At 40.8% G+C, this 23,436-nt stretch overlaps 1 protein-coding gene across 1 annotated transcript; it reads left to right on the forward strand.

Annotated features, from left to right (window-relative positions):
- The first annotated feature begins 1,577 nt into the window (after positions 1-1,577).
- Positions 1,578-23,302, forward strand: mtnr1bb (melatonin receptor 1Bb). Its single transcript, XM_076101849.1, has 4 exons — positions 1,578-1,785; positions 21,811-21,929; positions 22,038-22,382; positions 22,880-23,302. Exons 1-4 carry the CDS (start codon positions 1,578-1,580, stop codon positions 23,300-23,302), a joined length of 1,095 nt encoding a protein of 364 aa, XP_075957964.1.
- Positions 23,303-23,436: the final 134 nt, after the last annotated feature.

Below are 23,436 nucleotides of genomic sequence, written 5' to 3' on the forward strand. Positions count from 1 at the left end.
TCAAAGTGTATATGTGCCAATCTGATTGTGAGGTCAGCCAGGGCTGTCTGTCGCCTGGTCATCACATCGCCCTGCTTTGAGGCTGTCACTACTGCTCTAATCTGTGCCTGCTGCTGTGCTTGAGGGGCATCTGCTGCAGCCATTCGCACAGTATTGAGGAGTTAAACAAGTCAATGGCGCTCGCCTCAATGTGTCACCACAGGCACTGACAGTGTCAAGGACATATGAATCTACTGGATCTGATGGAGAGTTTGACTGCACTGTTGTCCCCCAGTTGGGATAAATGGGATAAACCTGCCACCTCCACTCCCTCTGGCTGCACATGTGCAAAAAGTGAATCCGGAGTCCAAACAATTCACCCTGGTGGATGCGTTAATCGGTTAAATGATATTAAAACAATAGTGTGTCGCGTTCACAATTGAAAGACTTAGCACCAGCGGTGTTTAACATTGTAATGATTTTGTGTGTTTTTTATTGAAAATGTTATTGTGTTACACAGGTTTTAATAACCCTGATCAATCCGAAAATGTATACGTATACAGACATCAGTTTAAGACCCAATGAAAACACATTGTCTGCTTTTGTGTTGTGTGCAAGTTTCAAAATGTTCTCGTGCTCATCTTCGACAAATGCTGCACATAAGTCACAGTGTGCTGATTGGACTTCCCGCGTGCCGACCCACCGCTGTGTGTGCACTTGGAGCATTGTGCTGAGATGAAAGGCAGATTTTGGGGAAGTCACGCTGGGAATAGGCAGAGGAAAATGAGGCGAATCTTCTGTTTGCACGCACACCTTGGTATTAGGGTTAAGGTTAGTCAGAGGAGAGAGAGGGAAAGGGAGAGACACACGGAGCCGGCTCGGAGGTAATAATGTCTGTGAAACCGTCTCTGTCCTCATTCAGTGGAATTCTCCACATCCTGACTGAAGGGGCTTCTCCGTGATATTTACTACAGTAGGCTACGACGCACAGCGCTGGTTTCGTCGTATAGTTTGGCGCATGGCAAGGGCACCAGGAATGGTTAGGGAAGACAATTTGTTCCCGTCGTTCAGACAATAGAGAATTAAATCAGAAAGACTCCCGGGACGGTATAATGGTTTGACATTTTAGAAAGGAATAGCCTTTTCTTTTCTTTTTTCCCAACGTGGGCGCACGCATAGTCAGAGATGCCAAGCAGCAAGCCAGGGGCACTTGAAGAGGATGAAGACTTGAAATATGAGTGGACTGGACCTTCTTTTATGAAATATTATCCAAACGAAAAATAATTTACATTTTCTCAACGAGGAGGAGGTGTGGCACCGCCGCATGTCCGATCAGCTGTTGGTGGCACATGGATGGATGACTTTTGTCTGAAGATACAGAAAGCGAAGAGCCCATGTAACTTTATATAGGTCACACGCGAGTACCACATATTATAACTCATATCGCCTTTAGCAGACTTGACCTGCGCTCTTGTGGAATTTGGGGAGGCATTCAGGTGCGCTCCATGTTTCGTTTCGGACACACCGGTACCGGCGGTACCTGCGGGACATAAAGAGCAGTTGGGACTTGAAAGCAGCGTTGGGGCTGTGGGCCAGTGATGCCGGACACATTCACACTCATAAAGAACCGGACGGAGCCACGGCTGTGGCAGCTAGAGCGCACACTGGCCACGGAGGGGAGCGCCCGCCCCGCCTGGGTCATAGCAGTCCTGGCCAGCGTTTTGATCTTCACCACGGTGGTAGACGTGCTGGGGAATCTGCTGGTGATCATCTCGGTGTTCAGGAACCGCAAATTGAGGAACTCTGGTAAGATATTTCGTCCCTTGCAATGATTTTATATCATCACAAAAGGTTATTGGTGGTAAGTGATCACGATTTTGGGGGGGAAAGTCGTTGCATACTTTCGTCAACTGTAGAACTTTTTACTGTCGTAGAATGAATTAGCGTAATAATGTAGGCTATGTTATAGACCTAGTGAATTCTGGGTAAAGTACCCCCCCCCCCCCCACGTCTTCCTTCCCTAAGGTGCAAGTTTTGACCCACAGACCTCTGAGTGCACTTTCCCCCAAAATATCAGCCATCCCCTTGACAAAACTATTCCAAAGTAAATTAGTGCATTTTTTATAGTTTAACAAAAAAGTTAAAATTGAATATGAACTCACAGCAAATAATCTGTATTTTTAACAAAATACCTCCTTTTGGATTAGGGTTTACATCTACTTCTGTCATATGCTTGCACCTACATGCAAAGGGCTATAGCTTCCAGTTAATAACATTATTATTATTATTCACATCATGCTGAAGGGCATCTGTGGAGACAAGGCTGCTAATAGGCAGCAATGACTGCTTGGGATTTAACCATGTGCATTTCCAATTAATATATAGTGCGCTGAAGACACGATGGCCAATTATGTCCTTACAACAGCTTGGTGTATCTCTCACGTCACTCTTCAGCTTCTTACCAGAAAAGTTCAAAAGCTAATCTGACTCATGCTTGCTGTGTAAGAGCAGGTTAATAATGAGTCCTTTTGAAAAGCTGACTAGCGTTATTGTGAAAGACTGAAACTACCCAGGAGGCCACATGCTGCTATACAGTGAAGCATAATACTAAATCATAAAGCGTGGAAGTACGCTTTCACTTATCCCTCGCTCCAGGTAAAATTAACCCTCGAGGTTGTAATTTAACCCTTTTCTGATGTCAATGAATCCCTTTCAATAAGGTTAATGAATCATCCACAGCAGTCCTTTTTATTCCTGAGTATCTCACCCGAATGCAGTGGTTTTGAAACGTTATGTTATTCCAGCCTTTGGAGGCAGAAAAAAAAAAAAAAAAATCCTATTTGATAAGGAATTGTGTCTAACAATGAAAATGAACCAATGAACAAAATAAATCCTTCAGGCTTTAGGTTATTGTTAGGCAAACACAAACTCTTGGCACTAAGCCCCAATGCAGGTAACCTACTGGAAAGGTGATCTTTAATATTCATTCCTGCTAGATTTCAGAATGCTAAAAATCTCCCTCAATCAGTTAAGACAGCAACTAAGTCTCAAAGGGGTCCAAAGACCAGGGTTTCTGGCTAAATCAGCTAAAATGAGGTCTGCATTAAGTCCAGGAAGGATGAGAATATCCTGGGTGTGCAATTTCCCACTTCTCTTAAGCCCTAAAGAAAGGGCGTCGTCACCCCCTTATTGGCCAAGAGGGGAAATGCATCAAGCTGAGCCCAGTTGCTAATTAGGAGCCAGTCCTCACACCCTGAGCAACTGCTCATCCGAATAACCCTCCGATCAACTCAGGGGAATTGTGACGTTCAGCTAAAATGAATAAGGATAACGGAAATGCCAGTAAGTACCAAGGAACGAAGGAAAGCTATAGAGTTTTCAGACATAAAATACACACTAGTCTCTCATCATCTCCTACTGCACTCACTATGAGCCCAAGAGCAGAATAGGCGGCCATATTTTAGTCTTACTTATTCTTCGTTTAATAATAAAAGACAACCGAGCACATTGTCTCGTTTGTCTTGGAAACATAGCTTGTTTTTCTTTTCGTCCCCGTCAAATATCTGTCCATCCTTTAAACTGACATACCTGTCAACATCAAAACACTAGTTGGGCATCACATTTCCCCCGGTCACGCGTGCCCCACCTGTGTTTTTGTATTTTCTTTTATTTGCGCTTATTTTCTTCTCAGTCAGATGGACACAGTCCCAGGAGTATTTGAAGGCAACCTTGTCTTCAGAGAAAGACTCCCACATTCTGCACTTCAGCATGGACTTTTTTTTTTTTTAAACTAAGTCTTAGGTAAGGTTCAGCTTATTCATAGCTCTGAATCATCAGTCGCCAGGGCTATTTATTTATTGAAGCTCTTAAGAAGTTGAACTCAAGACCACGTGTAAATCAGGAGCAATATGTCAAGTGTGATTCAATTTGTGTGTAGCGTAACCTACAACATCCTTTTAAATCATTATCTTATTAACCTTCACGCTCAGTGAAAGGCTTAAAAATGAAAGCCGTGCATTTCTACATTTTCTTCACCACCATTTGCAAATAAAATTGAGTTCAAAATGTTGACGCACCACGACCATGACCCCACTAAAGACAATTCAGTAAATTGTGTTGCAGGAAACCTGTCCATTTCATCCACAATTTCAAAAACAAATTCCCTGCATGGAGACACTTGACAGCTTTACAGTTTACAGCTTAATTAAAAATGATGTTATCCTTTTTTTAAATGAATTTCTAGGTTACCTATAGCCGCTCCGTATAAAGTGCTATTAAACATATATTTGCGGTGGGGTTTTGCCACTCATATGGTGCATTTCTGCCTTAAACCTGATCTCTCTCAACTCAAACAGCCCACTCAGCAGTTGAGAAACCACTCTGAATCCACTGTCATGAACTTGAAGCACGGCGACTGTAGATTGAAACAACCCACTCAACGGTTTTAAATGGGAGAACACCTGTCTTAACAACAGCATATAAACAGTGACAGCAGGAGCAGAGGGTAGCATATGATTACCCAGTACAGTCGTCACTGCTTAGCTTAAGTCCCTGCTGTGGCAGAGTGAACAAAGAAAACTGACCGCTGAGTGTTGGAGCACTATATTTCGTCAGATGTTAGGTTAGTGATGGATGACTAACTCTGCGTCATTACCTTACAGGTTTTTTTTTGCGATTGCTGACACACTTGTTGCCCATTTTGGCTCACTGTGTCAAAACTCTATTCATAAGACACTGGTAGATTACAGTTTTTTTTACAATTGCCTCAGCACGATTTTTAAAAAAGGGTTAATTTTGTCAAAACACTAGACAAAACTCCCACAACTACACGCACACTATAGCTTAACACGTCAGATCTTTTGCAAATTGAAACAGTTCATTCAAACCTAATACAATAGTTTATTAAAACCCAATTTTGTCACAATATGGCACACACATGGTTCATACCATCGGATTCTGTTTGAACCAGTTACACTCTTCTGTGCTTAATCTTGAAACCTTTTTCTGTCTTTTCTAATGATATTGTCTGGGTTTGATTTTTCCGAGATATTGTCGGAGTGAAGTACATGAATGTATTTACTAAACACGGCACACAAGACCAGTGCTTACTACACACTAATGAAAACATGTATTTCCCTCCACATTGTAAAATCAATCAGTGTCATTGCATTTCCAAAGGTTGCATTTCTCACTGAAAGAAAATCAGAACAGAACATATTTGAAAAAGAATATAGTACATAAACGCAGAAAATATAGTTTGTGTAAACAAAAAAGATAGCATGAATTGCTAATGCGTGTTTAAACAACCAAAGAAAAGAAAAGAAAACAGGCCTCACACTGCTCTGTCGTAAACAGGGACTCACCTGTGGTCTTTCCATAGTGCTTACATAGTGATTGATGAGTTGACAGTCAAGCAATTAGGTTTTGGCCAGGTGGCATGTGTATTGGCCAATTGGTCCATGGGTGTGGCATTTTGAATTTGATTTGGCAGAGTTTTGAAATGGCAAAAGAGTGACTTTATGCAGTCAGTGTGTTGCAGAAAGTGGCATCTTGAATTACAAATTGGGTGCAAAGCAGAAACTATTTTTAGAGTTTTGGAGACTTAAGCTGAGATTTTGCCCTCTTGAGTGTCAGTCTCAATAATTGTACTTGTGTCATTTTAGTGTGTTGGCAATTGAAAAAAAATGGTCCTCCTCACTTCTATGTCCAAATTGAAACTCTGCAATCAAAACCTCAGAATCCTTTTTAATTTTTGCAGCAAAATGACACACACATACAAACTATCTGTAGTGTTTATACAAAACACTGCTGTCTATAGCACTTTGTATACCTTTTCTTATTCATGATACATCATTTTGTGAAAGATTGTTCCAGAATATAGTACATACATACACATTTCAATGGACAAAATAATAGAAAGGCTTTGGAAAAACAACAACAAAACACAGTAATAAATACAATATATTAATGTAAACTCACTAAAACTAAAATAATTACAGTCTACACTCAGGATTTGCATTTTGAAAAGAGATGTTTTCCCAATCGTAACAGATTTCATTCTTGAATGTGTTTATCCAATGTAAGAAACAGTGCGAATAACAACTGCTTTTAGTGCGTACAATCACAAAAAATGATAAAAGTGATACAGTATATGCATACGGTATTCATTTTGAAGTGGCATTAAACTATTTTATTCACACAGATCAAAACAGTGATGCATGTTGGTCGTGTAACAAAGCTACATAAGGATTGCACATTACCTTTCTACCCGCTCATCTTCTCCCCCTTTTTTTTTATCTTTTCAAAGACCTCCATTTGTAACTGAAATGAAATTTTCTCTCATCATGTCCTATAGTATATCAGCAAGCTTCAGAACGGGGTCACACAATCACACACACCATGCATTCATGAGCCATTCGAGACATTTCTCCTCTGTATGTGTCTTTTGAAAAAGAAAACTCATACACACGGACTCCAACATACAGATGTGTGTCTACATGCAAAAGCCCATAAAGCGTATTCAGGAATATGCAGTACAGTTAGTCTCCACATCTGATTGTGATGCATCGTATGAATGTGTGTGTGAGCATGTGAAAGGTGTATTCTACAGTTGTGTGGGGCAGATGTTTATGTCCCCTGTGATTTGTCTTTGAAGGAGTGTAGGTGCTGCAAAACGTCAAACATAGTTAGACAGGATCACACAATATTGACATCATATCTCTCCGCCTCCTTCTCATTTATTTTCTCTAAAGCTCTATGCCTCTACAAATACAATGCTTAAAATATTCCTTAGTTAAGACTGAGGCTTTAGAAAAAAAGCACTCCACTACCCAGTGCAGCGTTTCACATCCAGTCTCTCAGTCTGCCTCTGTCCATGGTGCTGAAACACTCAAACGTAAGGCCTCTCTCAATTGATTTTCCTTTCTGTGCTTGTGTTCTTGTGAATTTGTGAAACATCATCAGTCACAGCCCAAATACTGTTCCAATTCAAAGTCTGCATCTAGCCAAGTACAGTCCCAATGAACGGAAAGGTTGAAAATGTTTTCAGAGATGTGTGGATCCGTCGACCAGATGAGACCAGTTGCTCATCTTGGCAGCTAACAGGCCCATGGTCATCCAACGGTTTTACCTTGAGAAGCCGTTTGGTAATTTGCCGGTTAAAGTTCCTCTGAGGTCTCTGTATCGTTTGGAATATATCATGGAATTCCTTTTGGAAGATTGTTGTTGATTGTTGATGCCATATTATTTCACACTAATGTTGTGCAACAGCCGTTGTGTACTTCTGGGTCATTGTCATATAAATACGAATGAGGAAGAACACATAGTGTTGTAGATATACTTTAGATAGAAGATAGCTGCTGCATCTCACAATCCAACCTCAATCCAGTTGATAGCTCCCAAAAAGCTCTTTTTGTTTTTTGGTCTCCACAAAAATCCTGTTGGCGAAGCTTTGACTTGAGGTATTTGGTCCAAGAACTTTTGCACAGCTGTGTTGAAATGTGGCCTAATCACTAGAGCCCAGCTGAGCTGGAGCAACTCTTAAAAACCCAGCAACATCTGATGATGTTAAGATGAGTCGGTTACAAATGGGTTTAAACGTGGTGTACGTGTGTAGTTATGTGTGATGCACTGTAAGTGTTAGCCCCTGTGAATGGGTGCAAGTCCATAAGTTATCCTCAAAAGTTTGCAAATGTGTGTGAGAAAAGTGATAAAGAGAGATAATTTGTGTCGTTAGTTTATTGGACAGTCCCTAAAGTCTACATTTCACATCTTTACATTTTAGGCATTCCGACATCAAAAACAGAAGATCAAACAGCTGAAGATTGTCAGATTGATGAGATTTCCTTTAATGCGGAGGAGCTTTCTCAGTTTCTGTTGTACAGTTTAACAAAAAAAAAGCTTCTCCAAAACAGACAGCTGAAGGCAGGCTCATACCTTCCACCCAACGACCCTCTTGGAACCTTTTTATGTGCGTAACAGAGGAGATATGGAGAAAGGGAGGCAGACGGACGGAGAGATCACAGCGCAGGTGAAATGGAAATATAGGAGAGTTCAGCTGTAGCTCATGAAGAAAAGGGGAAGAGATTAGACACAGGGGCTCTGTTACTGGTTTGATTTGAATTAATCCACGATTGAATCATTTGGAATCACGCATGGAAATTGCATTTGACATCCCATTATACATCCCATTGTGATAGATATTAGCCACTCTAGTCCAGTGCCATCATGTGGTTTCATTTAGAGTCCATAGGGGAGCTGAGTTGTCACTGATCTATAACGCATGGGAGGGGAGTGTCTGCGGGGCTTTTCTATGTGTTGAGGCTTTGCCATATAATTCTTTCATCATCTGGTTTTTACTGGTTTTTGTCTTACTTAGTGAGTATTTAGGCAGAAGTGAATGTTGGGCATGACTGCTGGGGATGTTTTCAGCAGCTTTAAGTGCTCTGGGAGTCTACTTCTGCCTGAGCTGTGCCCGGACACTGTCCTGTATCTTTGGGTGAAGCCTGACTTCTGTAATTCCCTTGAACACAGACAGCCGGATGAAGGAAGCAGGGGGAGCCCAGACCAGCTAGATTGAGAGGAGGAAGGCTAGAGAGAGAGAGAGAGAGAGAGAGAGAGAGGGATGCAGAAAAAAGGTTTAGAAACAGCTTGAAAACAGAAAAATGACAAGGACACAGGCTATAAAATAGAGAAAGACAGCCCAACATTTAGAGGAAAAGGACTGAGATCCTCGCTATGAAAAGTAGGAGAGTGATGCTGTTTTATAAAGGGAAGAGGCACAGCCGAGACAATATAAGAAACTGTCATGTGTCATCACAATCACCCAGTTGTTATCAGTAGTTTGCACATATGCGCGCACACACACAGCTACTGACGGAACCATTTTCTTTTATCTCAATAACCATGAACATGATACATCGACCCATTTCATCTGCAAAGCCACTGGTCAGTAATTTCAGTCCTTTGTTCCTTATCAAATCCCGTAATGCCTGCTGTACATCCCCATATCTACAATAAGCCCTTTGTGATAATTTGAAGTGCATTATGTAACAGTTTCTCAAAACCCGCAGGCAACAGTGGGTGAAGAGGTGGAAGAAGCGAGGGATTTACTGCAAGAGAAGAGAGAGAGGGAGAGAATGAAAGGAGGGAGGTGAAATAGAGAAGACGTGAGAAATTAGGGGCAATCTAGGATGAGAAAATGAGAATAGGATCTACGAGGGAGGGAGCTGTCACAGGAATGTGCAGAACTGTATTCATGCAAACGACTGCAAACAAGACAGACAAACAGAATGTTTGTTTCAGCTAGATGCAGCGAGAGACAGCGAAGCAGGATGGAAGCTCCTTCTTAATCTGCTGTTGGATGCAGAGATGTAGATAAAGACTTTAAATAAAGGTTTAGCCAAATGTGATCATATCATAATGCATCTGCGAAGTTATTTTAAATTTGATTTATGCAGGAATTTTTGTTCAGATTGCAGATTTCATATTTAACTTTGATGGGACTGGTCATTTCTTTTGCTGGAAACATCTCAGGGGTGATATTCTGAAAATACTCACAGCGCAACTGATTTATCATTAAGCCAAACAAATCATAGCAAAATGCACAACTAAATGCTTCAATTTGCAGCTGTATCAGCACAAGATGTAGAGCTACACTTTGATACGCTACGTCCCGTTTAAGTCATTCAAATGCGTCGTTCCAGTGGTATTTATGACACTGAGTGTTTTGGTTCAAAATAATTACTGTTTAGTTTTCATTCAATTAGTTTTCTATTCAGAAAACCCTGAAGTCATGTTAAATAAAGCACTGCAGTTTAGATAAATCTTATTGGAGATAGGCAAAATGAAATCATGGATTAAAGACTCACACATGGCTATGTGTAAAGGGACCATCTGTTTCGGATTGATTTGAAATAAACCTGAATTGAATACTTAATCAAATATGATTGACTTCTACTCATACATAGTCTCGTCTTTCAAACTCAAGTTGAAGAAGCTCAAGGCTCCAGAGTCAAAATGGATATGTTTCCTACATACATTAATTTCCCTTCACCTATTTGATTTAACTTTTTTTTATATTTAACAAGTGAGGTTGTTCAGTGAATTAGCTAATTATAATTGTCTATTAGAACAAGTTTAACCATGATGGCATTTATTTGGAAAGGCTCACTGTTCTCGTGACTTATTTATTAAAAATACCATACAGGCTATCTAGTTTTATGATCAAACACAGAATGCCCAGAGAAATTAAAACCCTTCAAAGGTTGCAGTGAGTCGACTGGACGTAACTCTGTGAGCTATGATGTGAAAGCCAAGCCAGATGTTGCACATAATGAAAGAGATTGTGCCTTTTGGTGGTTTATAATCAATGATTTCAGTAATCATTTCTCCCTTTGTGCCGCGCAGATTTAATCTAGACTTTTTTATTTTCCCGATGTTCACTGTTATATGAGCAAAGACAGCTTTCTGATTTAATCCTCAGTGTGCACTTCAAAAGGTCAATCTTGCAGGACTAACCAGACTTAATGTCTGCCTGCTGCACTCAGTAGAAACGCCAGTAATCCAAAACATCACAGTGTCATGTGAGTCCAATGTGTAAATCTACCAAATCACAGATATAGTGTAACATATCACTAAGAATCTACAGAAGGGTAACCTCTTTTCCACATCATAGCAATATGTAGGTCTGCTTTGCAACAGCTTTCCTTACTAGACATTAAACTATTGCAAATACCTCTTGTTTTTAGACAGACACAGGTGTGTGTGCTGTTAAACCTCACAGCCAGCATGTGCCGCCAGACTGAGCAGGATGGCATTTTTAATGTGAAGGAATAGAGGGAAAAAATGGACGAGGGCCGGTGTTGTACATTCTTAATGTTGGGGGGGGGGGGGGGGGGGGGGGTGCAGAGGGTTTGGCTTGCCTGAGGCAAAGCGTCCACAGAGTGCATTTTGAATGTGAATCGTCCAGACCTGAGTTCAACTCCAACGCAAACAAAAGCATACCACCAGACGATAACTTCATCGATGTGCACGCATTAACTGTGATGCACACAAATAGCTTCTCATACATGTCATATGTGTGATATTTCATCTGGTTTGAGAGGCAGCTTGAGGTGGGTTAACAGCCTTGCAAAAAAACAGCAATATCTCTATTGTCCTTGTAGCTTCTTCAAAACGGATCAATAACTTGCTTCGCTTATTCAGCAAACTGCCAGACATTTTCTAGTCCTTGTACAACTCTCTAAAGGAAACTAATAGCTTCTTAAACTTACTGAAACTCCCTGTCATGTCCATCTGTAACGACAGAAGCCTCACACAATGTCTGAGAATGCTCAGAGGATCATTTTTTCATCCTTTGTCAACATTACTTTCAGTTAATAAAAAGGCTCTCAGACAGCAGTCGATGTTGGATGAGGCCTGTTCCTTTCATCCACTATAGAAAGCTCGTTGCATGCTGCTAGACAGGCTTTTTCCTCTGAGAAAGGAAATTGCCATAACTACAAAAAACAAAGAGATAGTCATTTTGTTTCTGTTTAATCACACAGACATTATTGAAATCCATATATATAATTTGTTTTCCCCTGTTTGTACTTTGTAACAAGTCTATAAGCTATTTTCCCTCCTCAATCCAAAGGGAAGTTGCAAGTTGGACCATTCGAAATGTAATAGGTTGTAAGTTAAAAGTTAAACACTTGTTGTTGTCACCCTTCGTACCTTAGTACGCATACTATATGTGGTACCTCTGCATGTTGGGGAGACAGGAAGTGTAATCACGCCTGATGGAAAAACAACTTTATAACAATAATAGTAATAACTTTATTTATATAGCACCTTTAAAAACAGAGTTCACAAAGTGCTTTGACAGTCAAAGCAGCAAAAACAAGGCAATAAAAGAAATGAATGAAATGAATTGGGTTGTCCTTGTTTTGGGTTGTCTATACCCAAAATGCTTCCAGATCTATCTGCAAAATCTACAAACCCCCAGCCGCTCCCAATAGACAACCCAAACAAGGACAACCCAATTAGCTCAACAGAACCAATGCCACAAGCTGTCTCCCCAAATCCAACACAAAGTGCCACCACCAATGAACACCGCAGTCCCAAAACCAATCAACCCCCCCCCCCCCCCCATGACAAGCACTTCCAGTACCCGGCAGAGCCCCCCCTCCGCTGCCACGACCCGATGCAAACGCGACGCACAGCCAGACACCAGGCCCCGACAGCGCCCACGAGGAATCTCAGCCCAGCCCGGGGCTAATGGGCCAAGATCCCCGAGGAACGCCGCCAGAACCCGGCGCCCGGCCACGACCCATGAAATTTTGATGATTGAAGAAGTTGGAGCAGCACAGAAGTGAAATATGATTAACAGATTGATTCATCAGTGATCATACTATCATTTACACTTGGTGGAAAACATGACACATTTCAGGGCCGTCAAGCATTCATAGAAGCTGTTATTCTATCATTGTGATTCAGGATGTTTAAAAGAAAAGCATGAACCTTAAATCTTTTCCACTTTGTTTCCACGTATAAGTCAAACTGGTGGTGAGTGTATGAAGTCACAGTCACAGCCAACACAGGGACAACTGAACTAAAACAGCTGTTGTAACTGTTCAACTTTTGCATTTACCCATTGGGGGGAAACAGGAGAACATATTTTTACCATGTTCATTTTAAATAGTTATTATTCCTCTGCACTTTTTGCATTATGCAATTAGACAATGTAAAATAGTAGTTTTAGAGGGAATAAACATCAAGTGTGTTACACTGATCTGTTAGTTTTAGAAGATCAAATTACTTATAGGGTTTGTATGATGTTTCCTTTAGTTTTTATGTCACTGGCTTTTTCATGACGATACAAAGCAATGTGGTGTACGCAGTCAAACGTGCAGGTCCCATCCATAAAGCTTACCAGTGTACTTTTTTGTGTAACCAGCTGTTTTATCCAAGTTAAGTACAATTTTCCAACGAAATACAGTATTCTGTCATCAATGAATGGCAGCAGAACACCAGGCAGGGTTCTTTCTGTTCCCCTCTTACTGAAGAGTAAATTCAAATTTGATGTTGCCTGAGTCAAAGAGGCTTCCCGTGAGCCAGATTCCTCCGCTAAAGAAATGCATTACAGAGAGGCAGAGGAAGAAGGATGCAGCTGATGGGGTTGCAGCCCACGGTTGGATAGCAGCTAGCCTGGCTGGTGAGCGGCCTGCCTGGCCAGCAGCAGCATCATCACCTTTAGCCAAAGTGATGAGGACTGAACTGCTGAGAACCAACAGGCAGAGCTGACTGGCAGTATTTGCGCAGCAGTTGCCCGCCGTTGCCAACTGAAGCTATACTGCTGTGGGTTTCACCATGGCCTGTTCTTTTCCATTGGACTACATTGCTGACACCAGCACTGAGAGGAAAGTGCCGACGTGTGACGTGGAGATTTGAAACTTTCCTTAACAATTTTTATTCGGTTATAGAGTAAACAGCCCACAGCCAGGGCAATATATAATTATATCCAGAACATTAAAAACACCTGGTTATGTATCGTACGCATCAATGTGACATCTTTTTAATGTAACAATTGATTTTAAAAATGAGTTTGGTCATCTGCCATTTCCATTTGTCATGGAGTTGCTGCATGGTCAAAATCAATTTAGTGCAGACATATTTGGAGAGATATCTCAGAGGACTGTGGTCCAAAACAAATTTGGCTTAAATGTCTAAGCCAAAAAGAGTCTCTTTTTCCCAGCCTACGCAGTTACATTCTGAGGCATTAAATTGCTGCACCTTAGCTGCACAAACGCACACAGACGCACAATTCTGCACACACTGGCACAGCATGTTTAGCAGAAACTGTTATTGCGATGAATGTAGGATCAGTAAGATACATATTAACACAAGCAGCACATGCTGATGCACACACACACTAGACGATGAATGACTTTGATAAGCTAGTTTCAGTATGGCCATTCACACAGCATATAGAGCAGAAACGTGACCCTTTGTCCCATCTACTGAATACAACTATTGATTGTAGTTGAATATGCAAATTGCCTGTGTGCAGAGGGCCAAACAGATAATTGAATTGCGTATTAAGTTATGTATAAAACATTTTCAAACAATTGTTTTGAAAAATATATACGAGATTCACTTGGGCTGAATTTATACAAGTGTATCTTTACCATAGCGTCACAAGAAGTTGAACAAAGTTAGCATTATAACAATCAACAATACTATGATACATAACTTTATGTGGCCATTCATTTCATTCAGGTGAGGAGGAACTCTGCATCTTTTGCCTCGACACCCTCTTTCTTTCTTTGTGCCTGACTGACCATGATTCAAGTTGTTCTTTATCATTATGGTTACGGTCGGTTTGCCAAAAACGTATACTCCATGACAGTTGCTTAATTTCTTCTCAGTTGAGCATGGGGGTTGTTTTTGTTTTTGTTTTTGCGGTCAGTGTGTTTGCTTTTGCCATAAAACCTCGCAAGCTTAATGATAAAGAGGTGCAACACTATCAAATAGCTTTTTCCAGAATACACATTGCATATAAATGTATTTAAACTTCAATAAACGAAAAAAGCAGAAACTTCCCAAAAGCAACTAAGTACTAGGGCTTTCTCTTTTCTTTCTGTAAGTTATTTAGAGTTATTAATGTTCCTACTGTGTAATCTGTTAATTACTGATATCATCATGTTGCAATAGATATCTTGGAGCTGGTTGCTTAACACTGATAACCATTGGCAAGTTAATGTGATTCATAAACGAAGTGTCATATTGGGTGATGCATATTGTTTACACTGTAAACAATCTGTGACAGTGCCCTCTAAAGAGAGGCGAGGGAGGCAGAGAGAGAGACCTGAGGGAGGCAGCTCAAGGAAAAGCTGCTTTGCAAAGCTGGTTTCAAAGCAGCAGCCAACTAACGGCTGAATCATGTTTACTAATATATTTAGCACCTCCTACACACTTTCCTCCAATTAGTTTTCATGACGTTGGAGCTCTTGCTAAAGACTAACTTTAAGCCAGGGTATGCAATTTATTTTACTCACATTTTTGATGTATTTGTTGAAATTCTAAAACAACTACTCTGACGAAAAGAAAAAAAACTGTGGCTGTCGCGGGCCTGTTATAAGCCCGTTGAATTATTTCATTGGGCCCCGCATGAAATGGTGGGATGGCCTACCTGCCTGTCTACCTGCCAACTGGCGTACCAGCATGCACTCTGCCAGTGCATTCATTGCACATGAGCAGAGTTTTCCACAAGAATAAGCAGACAAAACGACCCAATGCTAACGTGATTGCTTGACAGCTGTGAATACTAACAATGTCTGTCGTTTACTTTAATCATGATAATGATAGGGGTTTTCTTACAGTGAATGAGACATGAGGTACCCAAATACAGTTAGCGATGACATCGATGCGCTCCTCTCCCCAACGCTCTCTCGTGGACTCTTCCTCCGGCAGTAGTCTAGCGGTGCGCTTTCATGTGTCTTGGGGGAGTATCTTTGGAGGAATGACAGATGGGAGGGGCTGGAAGACTTTTAGGTTGGATACTTTCAAAATCTGGTTTACTCTTGCTGGTCTATCCATAGATTTGAAACTTTCAACCAGAGGAGTTCAGTAAATCTGCTCAAACCGGACCTGCGGATCATATTTAATAGTTTTATCAATACCTGAAACCACATGCCCCCACCAAAGCAGCCCCTTGCCTTGTTTTAAACAGAGGCAAAGGCAGATATATAGGCGGGTGTGTCATCCCCTTAAGCAGGGCCTCCGGTGTTTGGGTGTATAAAGTGTCTGATACAGGTCTGACACAGACCATGCTTGATATCCTGTTTCCTACCAACAGTAATAAACGAAACTAAAACTCATGCATATAGGTGGCAGATCAGAAAACACTGTATTACAGGGTTACACTGACAATGAGACAACTTGAGGAATAGTGTTGGATAAATAATTGTTGGAGACAAGAAACACAATGAAAAACAAGGCAGTTAGAATAAAACAAGGAAGGTTAATGAAACATTAAATTATATTTTTAATTAAATGTTTAAAAATGCAGGACACATTTTAGCCTGTTGGGCTTCGCTGTTCAGGTCTCTAAGAGGATCTGCAGCATTAAAGCTGGCGTAGGCAGCAATAATAACTTTTCAGCATATTGTAATTTAAGTGGTCCGACTAAAAACTAGACTCCTGCATCTCCTCTTGGCTCTGTTGCAGGCTTTAGAAAATCTAGCCGGTTAAGGGAGAGTTTGGCCAATCACACGTCATTTAAAAAAGACCTGTTGGCTACTCTATAAATGTTGAAGCATGTCCCTTCAGATGGTGAAAGTCCGATTCAGTGGCTCAAAATCCTGCAGAAAAAGTTTCTATTCCAGCATTGGCAACAACTGCAACACTGCAAAGCAATCCCCCCCCAAAAAGGAAGATGGACTTCTCAAAAAGAGTCTTAAAGAAAGAGTCTGACAATAAACGCAGTAAAACACGTCAATACCGACGACGTGTTTCAGAGATGAAAAAGTTGCTAATAGTTTAGTCTTCTGCTAACCGTAGCTAAAGGCTCATTACTGTCCCCAAGTTTGCAAAGAAAACATGATAGTAATTCTCATAGAAACGGGTCCATATCGTGGTTTGTGTTTTTGCTTTTGGCTCTGTTTCACGTATTTGAGCTAGTTATAGTCAAGCACTAATTTCCAGGTAAATTAAAACGGTCAAATCAAAAGTCCTCGTCACACACTATTACTGGATAAATTGCTTCACATCTTTAATTAAAATGTTACCTCGGGGATGTTTATACCAATTAACTCAACCAGGATGACTTTTCCCCTCAGCACTTCAGACAGAGTTTACTGGTGGGTTATATAAATGCTGATGTCAAGCCAATATAATAGGAATAGGGTATTTGGTGAGCAAGGAATAGGAATTGTTTAGCCATTTATTTATGGTGATTTTGTGGATTTATTTTTAATCAGAGATTTCTTCCACTTCTCAGACTTTTATATTTGGTTATGTGGATGGCAAATATTGGGACCTTTCAAACTCGTTAACCTACACTGATCAAGATGGTAGCGTTGCCAGCATGTTCAGTGATGTTACATGATTTCTTGCTGTTGAAGTTACACTTCTGTAATTGTTATCTGTGGCAGCGCCTTTTTTGTCCTGAAAAAGCAAAAACTAGACACTTGTAGAAATGTAGATTTACTGCAGACGTGTCCTTGCTCCAGCAGAAAGCTTATGAGAACTGTAAAGTACTTGCCTGAGGCAACATACTTCTCAGTTACAGCATGTAGTACATTTGACCTCTTTTCAAGAACAGAACTTTTAAGATCAATTCCTTCACATAGTAGTAGTTAGACATGCTTCCCAATCCATTTCGGACTGGCAATATGGCCTGGTCATCCACTTTACAGTATCAGTGTGTGCTTTGTGTGAGGAACACGTTCAACCTCAGAAAACAAGGTGTAAAAGAGAAAAAAGCAGGATCATTAAGGAGCAAGGAAGAAGGGTTATTGGGTCGTATCGTTCAAAACTAGCACTCCTTGGTTCAGAAATTTGAGGAGCAGCTAACTGAATAGACAAAATAAAGAACACACATTGGTGGAAGTGGTAGAAAGGTTTGGCTTTCTTTCCCCTGTGGGGTCAGCTATGTATGACCACACAGTCGGCAAGGCGGTGGAGTGAGGAAGCTGCTGGCATGCTGAGGAAAGGGCTGTGATCTATAGTGGTGATGACAAGATAGTTTATTGGCTTGCCTACAAGAATATGAGAAAATGTATTCCTCTTTTATCTTGTCTTATGCCATCAACATATTCTCCCCTCTCATCTTCCGCTGTTGCTGCTAACAATCCCATCCTCTACCGACCTTTAATCTCCTTTTATTTTTCGCCATCTTCCTAATTTAATTTTTCCTGTTGACAGCTTTGTTCTTCCATCTCTGCAGATTGAGTCGGACATTGCCTCCCTTTTGTCTTTGTCATGTTCTTTCATTTAACAGGCTGAAGAAATGACCAGAGCTGACAGCCTCATTATAAAATAACAAGGCTGTTAATTGTCTAGATCATGTCTTGTGGAGATTGTATTATTTACCCCCTTTTAAATGAGATTGAGTCCCGACTTTTAATACAGCCTTTCCACTTGAAAGCGCAGCTTTTATCATGCCCGACCACTTTTCCCTCCACATCACTCTTTTCTGGATTCAGTCTCCATTCCCTTGCCATCTTTTTTTTTTCTTTTTGGCCCCACTCCTTCACTGAAAACAAATTGAAATGCTAACAAGGCAAATCTGCCTAGCATGTCCTCCCACAGGATAGACATAAAAATAAAAAGCAAATGAGAAGAAAATAAATCTCTTCCCTTGAGGAATTTCTCACAGACATGGGGGGGGGGGGGGGAATGCACAAAATCCTTTTTTGGTTCTAATATTGTTTATTACAATAATCATTCATGCATGCCTTTGACAAAGGAGATTAAGTTTCAGTCAGCATTTCCATATGCAATTATGTACATGTGAATAACCTTGTATAGAGCTGTGTCAACTTAAATGATCCGATCCACCTATTAGGCATAAAAAGGAGGAAAAACCAAGCAGCAGTGCAAAAAATACTGTTTATTACGCATGTTTGTTTATTTCCTCTTTGATTGGTGCAGCCAAATAGGTTGCTACTGCAAATTAAATTCAACGCTTCAGTGTGTGTATATGCTTTCATCTGAAACTTACAAAAATTCAACATCTCTGAGCAGTTGCTTTTTTAAATTACTAAAACAAGATTGTCACATTCAAGCTTAGACTCGTAACTGTGAATAATTATCAAATGCGATCACCATCATAATGGCATAGTGAACAGGTTAAAAATCTTCACAGGTGTGCATCTATGTGCACTTATACATGTGAAACACTTGTTCACCGCTTCGCCAAATGCACCTCTCTCTCTCTCTCTCTCTCTCTCTCAAGTTTTACTTAAATATCATAACTGCTCGTCCACGTATACCTCTGAAATTAGATTTAGCACACAATTATGCATGAACAAGCGGCTCATAACAGCTGTGCAGCTATACAGGAGTTTATGTAACGCTCGTTATTTCTCATTTAGTTTGACGCCATGGCAGCGCAGTGGAACAGCAGGTCATCTAGGTCAGACATTTTACAGTTTAGACCTGTTGGTGATTGCCTTTCAAAAAGAAAACATGGCTCTGACAGTTGTGTGATAATTGTCTGAATATTTTAATGCTTGACTACACACAGCTGCACATTCACAGGTTTTACTGTCTAATTTCATGTTATAATGCCATAACGACCGTGATTAAAATTCTTCTGCTGGCAGGCTGCTCGTTGCACAGAATGTTTCAAACTAGGCCTTAATTACCAAGTGCTGTTGTTGGAGCATACATACATTTCATATAAAACAGTTCAAATTTTAGCAGTTAATCTTAACAAGGTCTATTATTGATATACTTTATCAAATTTGTATTGTTCCTACATCACATGAGGGCATGTGTATGGGGAAAAAGCAGGAAAGCAAGTTAGAAAAAAATAACAAGAAGAAGAAAATATGTTTTCTTGAATATGGAAGGTAACGTTTGAATTTTCACATGCAAGGAGTCTCAAAACTCTCCCCTGTAAAGACTGCTGTAGCCTCAAGGTGAGATTAAAGCACAAGAAGTTGGATTTATTTTGCTCTCTGTCTGTTTATTGTATAACTTTGTGTGCATGCATGCACAAGTTATACCTCCACCTCCATGCTCTATATGTGTCTTTCTGCATTGGAAAATGTATTCATTGAAGCGGGCTGCCCACACACACACACACACACACACACACACACACACACACAAAGCAGTTAATAATGAACAGCAATATATCCAGACCGAAAAGATAATTTCTGCTTTGCGAGGCCTGTAATGAAAAGACTAATATTAAGGTTTTTAAAAAGATAAAGAACGTCATCCCCTTTTCATTGTACAGTATGCTCTTCTCCCCGATGCACACGTCCAATTTATATCCAAATACACTGGAAAGAATGAAACGGTATTGGATTATGAAGTTTAATAAGGCTATAATTGAAGATGCCATGGTGCATTTGCCATAAGCCCACGCATAAGTGATTGTCTATTGAGAAATTTGTCCTGTACACACTTCAAATTTGCTGATATTTCATGCAAATATTTGCTCTTAATCCACATGTTAAGGGAAAAGTGCAGTTAGTTATTGCATTGTTTTCAGTATCTGCATATTTGAAGCAGACATGCGTTTTTTTTTTTTGGTGTTTTTGGAGTTTTTAGGATGGCAATGCTGCTCTGTCAGGCGATTGATCGCTCCACCACTTTACTCCAGACTGGAATATCACAACAACGAGGGGATGTATGCCCATGAAATTTGGTCCAATTATTCATGGTCTCCCAATGACAAATCCCTCTGACTTTGATGAATCTCTGACTTCTCTGCTAGAGCCACCATGAGATTCAGATTCATACTTTTTATGAAATGTCCCAACAACTTTTGGATGGATTGCCATGAAATTTGGGTCGACACATTCATGTCCCCAAAAGAATGAATTATAATTACGTCTGTAACCCCTTAACTTTTTATCTGGAGCCATTATCTGGTCTCAATTTCAATTTGTCCAATATTTGTTCGTATATTGTGTTCTTAGTATAGTTATTAGCCTATGTGATTCATTGATTCATGTATTTGGTGACCTTAATCACGGTTCATTTGATTGGAAATACAATACCTTATATATTAAGGCAAATTCACTCTATATCCTGTTTTTTGTGTCTATTTACAGCATTAAATTCAGGGAGTGAAACCCTAAATTAGTTTCTGAGTTTAGCTATATCCACTTCGTGCATCATACTGCATAGTGACAGTTCTAGGTTGACAGCCACACACCAAAGCCACATGTGCGTTACAAAAAGAAGTGCAGCCTCTGCTTAGTATAGCTATAAATAGAGCTCTAGTGCACTTTGCACCAAGCACTTTTGACATGGTTCGAGCAGGTGGATTATTCAAGTATCCTTAATCCCAGTGAGAGAGGTCTGAGAGTATGACACACAGCAGGCCTCCCTCCTCTAACAGCCCCACCATCAATGTCCGGGGTCCATCTTGTACTCAAGGTCCCTCCTGACAGATCTGTGAACAAAAGGATCTTGAGGTGAGCTGTGGTAAAGTTGCTGTTTTGTATATGAATACGATTGGACGCTACTAGTCAGTTTGTGGCCTAGGTAACAAGGTATTTACGAGTTAATGAGCTAAATGATCACTGATGAAACATAAATGAAGCAGCTGATTGCAATTTAGCAAATTGCATCTGCAATGGTCCGCCTGAACTAAAGCAATGCTTCATTTATGTGACATATCATCTAGAGTTTGGAAACCAGAGACCACTGTTTGGATTAGGCTCGGGGATCAGCTAGATTAGAAAGGACCTGCATGCTCCAGTGTCACTGAAGCTCAAGTGCCGTGTCCACACACTTGTCCCTCTCCTCTGTCAAAACAGAGTGACTCTGCCATTCCTGATAAAACTTTGTCTGGGGTGAGGCAACTGGCTGTGGTTTTAGCTAGAAACCTTTGGTATGTAATCTGTAAACAATGTAAACAATCTTGCCAAGTTGCTGAAATAGGCTACAGAAACTAATCAGAGAATTATCAGAGATAGAATACTGGAAACAAGGAACGTGCATGCAGGCAAATTCATTGTGCTGAGATGAGAACATGAGGGAATAAACCATTAGAGCCACATTAGAGGGTGATCCCAGTGTCTCCTGCATAATAAAGCATGTGACTCGTCCCGCAATCAGAGAGCAAGTAACTTAGAGACTGTCTCTCTGTGTCTTCCTCTCCAGGTAATGTATTTGTGGTGAGTTTGGCCTTTGCTGACCTTGTGGTAGCCTTCTACCCCTACCCCTTGGTTCTCTATGCTCTCTTCCATGACGGATGGGCACTGGGAAACACGCAATGCATGGTAAGACCGAATCAGCTAAAGCGTGTGTCAGTTAACTACCAACACAACACCAGTAATCAACTCCCAACACACTGACACAAACACTTCACTTTCTTTCTTTCTGTTTAGGTCAGCGGTTTCCTTATGGGGCTGAGTGTCATCGGTTCCATTTTCAACATCGCTGGGATTGCAGTGAACAGATACTGCTATATCTGTCATTCATTCTCCTACAGTCGGCTGTACAGCTTTCGCAACACTCTGATGTTTGTTGCCTTAATTTGGGTGCTCACAGTGATGGCCATTATCCCCAATTTCTTCGTTGGCTCCCTGCGCTACGACCCGCGGGTCTACTCCTGCACCTTCGCCCAGAATGTCAGCCGTTCATACACGGTGACGGTGGTTGTGGTTCACTTCTTGGTGCCAATTGCAGTGGTTACCTTCTGTTATCTACGCATCTGGGTACTTGTGATTCAGGTCAGTCTCCTGCTTCTCCAGTTGGTCATTTACATTTTTACAGGAACACAGAAGTTATTAACCTGTAAATAACACAGGCACACCTTTGGCCAAACAATGATAAAAAATCTTCAGGGTACATCCAAATTGGACTTGTAAAGTAGAAAAGAAAAGTTGAATCATTGACCCTTTCCTGGATGAGTTAGTGTAATTGTCTAAATGCCAGACTGACAAAATCCATCAATCCCATCATTGAAATCATTTTTTCCATGTGACATTTTAGTTGAGCATTTGATCTTTAATTACCAGTAAGTGTAGGTTTTAAACAAAAAAGAAAAACAAAGATTTCAAGAAGCCAGTGCCTGTGATTTCAGCTGGGATATTGTGTTTGACAGGCATGAAGATGGATGAGACACCTGTACGTGTGCATGTCTGTGTGGGTCTCTGTCTGGTTGTTGCAATGTGCGTAATATAGAGAGGCAGAGAGGATAATTCTTATCTTATGTGTTTTCATCCAGGTGCGACGTAAAGTGAAGACAGAAGAGAGCCCACGCCTCAGACCAAGTGACTTGCGGAATTTCATCACAATGTTTGTGGTCTTTGTGCTGTTTGCCATCTGCTGGGCTCCACTTAACCTGATCGGCTTGGCGGTGGCCATAGATCCTTCTCGTGTGGCTCCCCGTATCCCAGAGTGGCTTTTTGTGGTCAGCTACTTCATGGCCTACTTCAATAGCTGTCTGAATGCCATCATCTATGGCTTACTCAACAGGAATTTCAGGAACGAGTACAAACGCATTATCTCTTCTGTCTGGGTGACTCGGCTTTTTGTGACAGAGACTTCGCGACCAGCCACGGACGGCAGGAGCATGAGGAGCAAGCAAACGCCGCCTCCGCCGCTCAACAACAACGAGTCGGTCAGAGATCGTTCAAACAAAGAATGACATCTGTAATCCTTGAGCCTGTTAAATGGTAATTCCTGTTTTTGTGACATCCAGTCAGTTGTGCAGCTAAAGAGTATCAAGTAACGGATGAAACTAAATGACATGGCTTGGTTTTCTGTTAGCTGACATCGATC

The sequence above is a fragment of the Anarhichas minor genome, unplaced genomic scaffold, assembly GCF_050575085.1.
Source record: "Anarhichas minor isolate MPS153535 unplaced genomic scaffold, ASM5057508v1 ptg000027l, whole genome shotgun sequence".
Lineage (NCBI taxonomy): Eukaryota > Metazoa > Chordata > Actinopteri > Perciformes > Anarhichadidae > Anarhichas > Anarhichas minor.

Excerpts from the sequence above, each read along its gene's own strand:
- mtnr1bb (XM_076101849.1), top strand. The coding sequence starts at position 1,578 with ATGCCGGACACATTCACACTCATAAAGAACCGGACGGAGCCACGGCTG. Across the intron at positions 21,930-22,037 it reads TGGGAAACACGCAATGCATG|GTCAGCGGTTTCCTTATGGG; the intron begins GTAAGACCGAAT and ends CTTTCTGTTTAG. Across the intron at positions 22,383-22,879 it reads TCTGGGTACTTGTGATTCAG|GTGCGACGTAAAGTGAAGAC; the intron begins GTCAGTCTCCTG and ends GTTTTCATCCAG.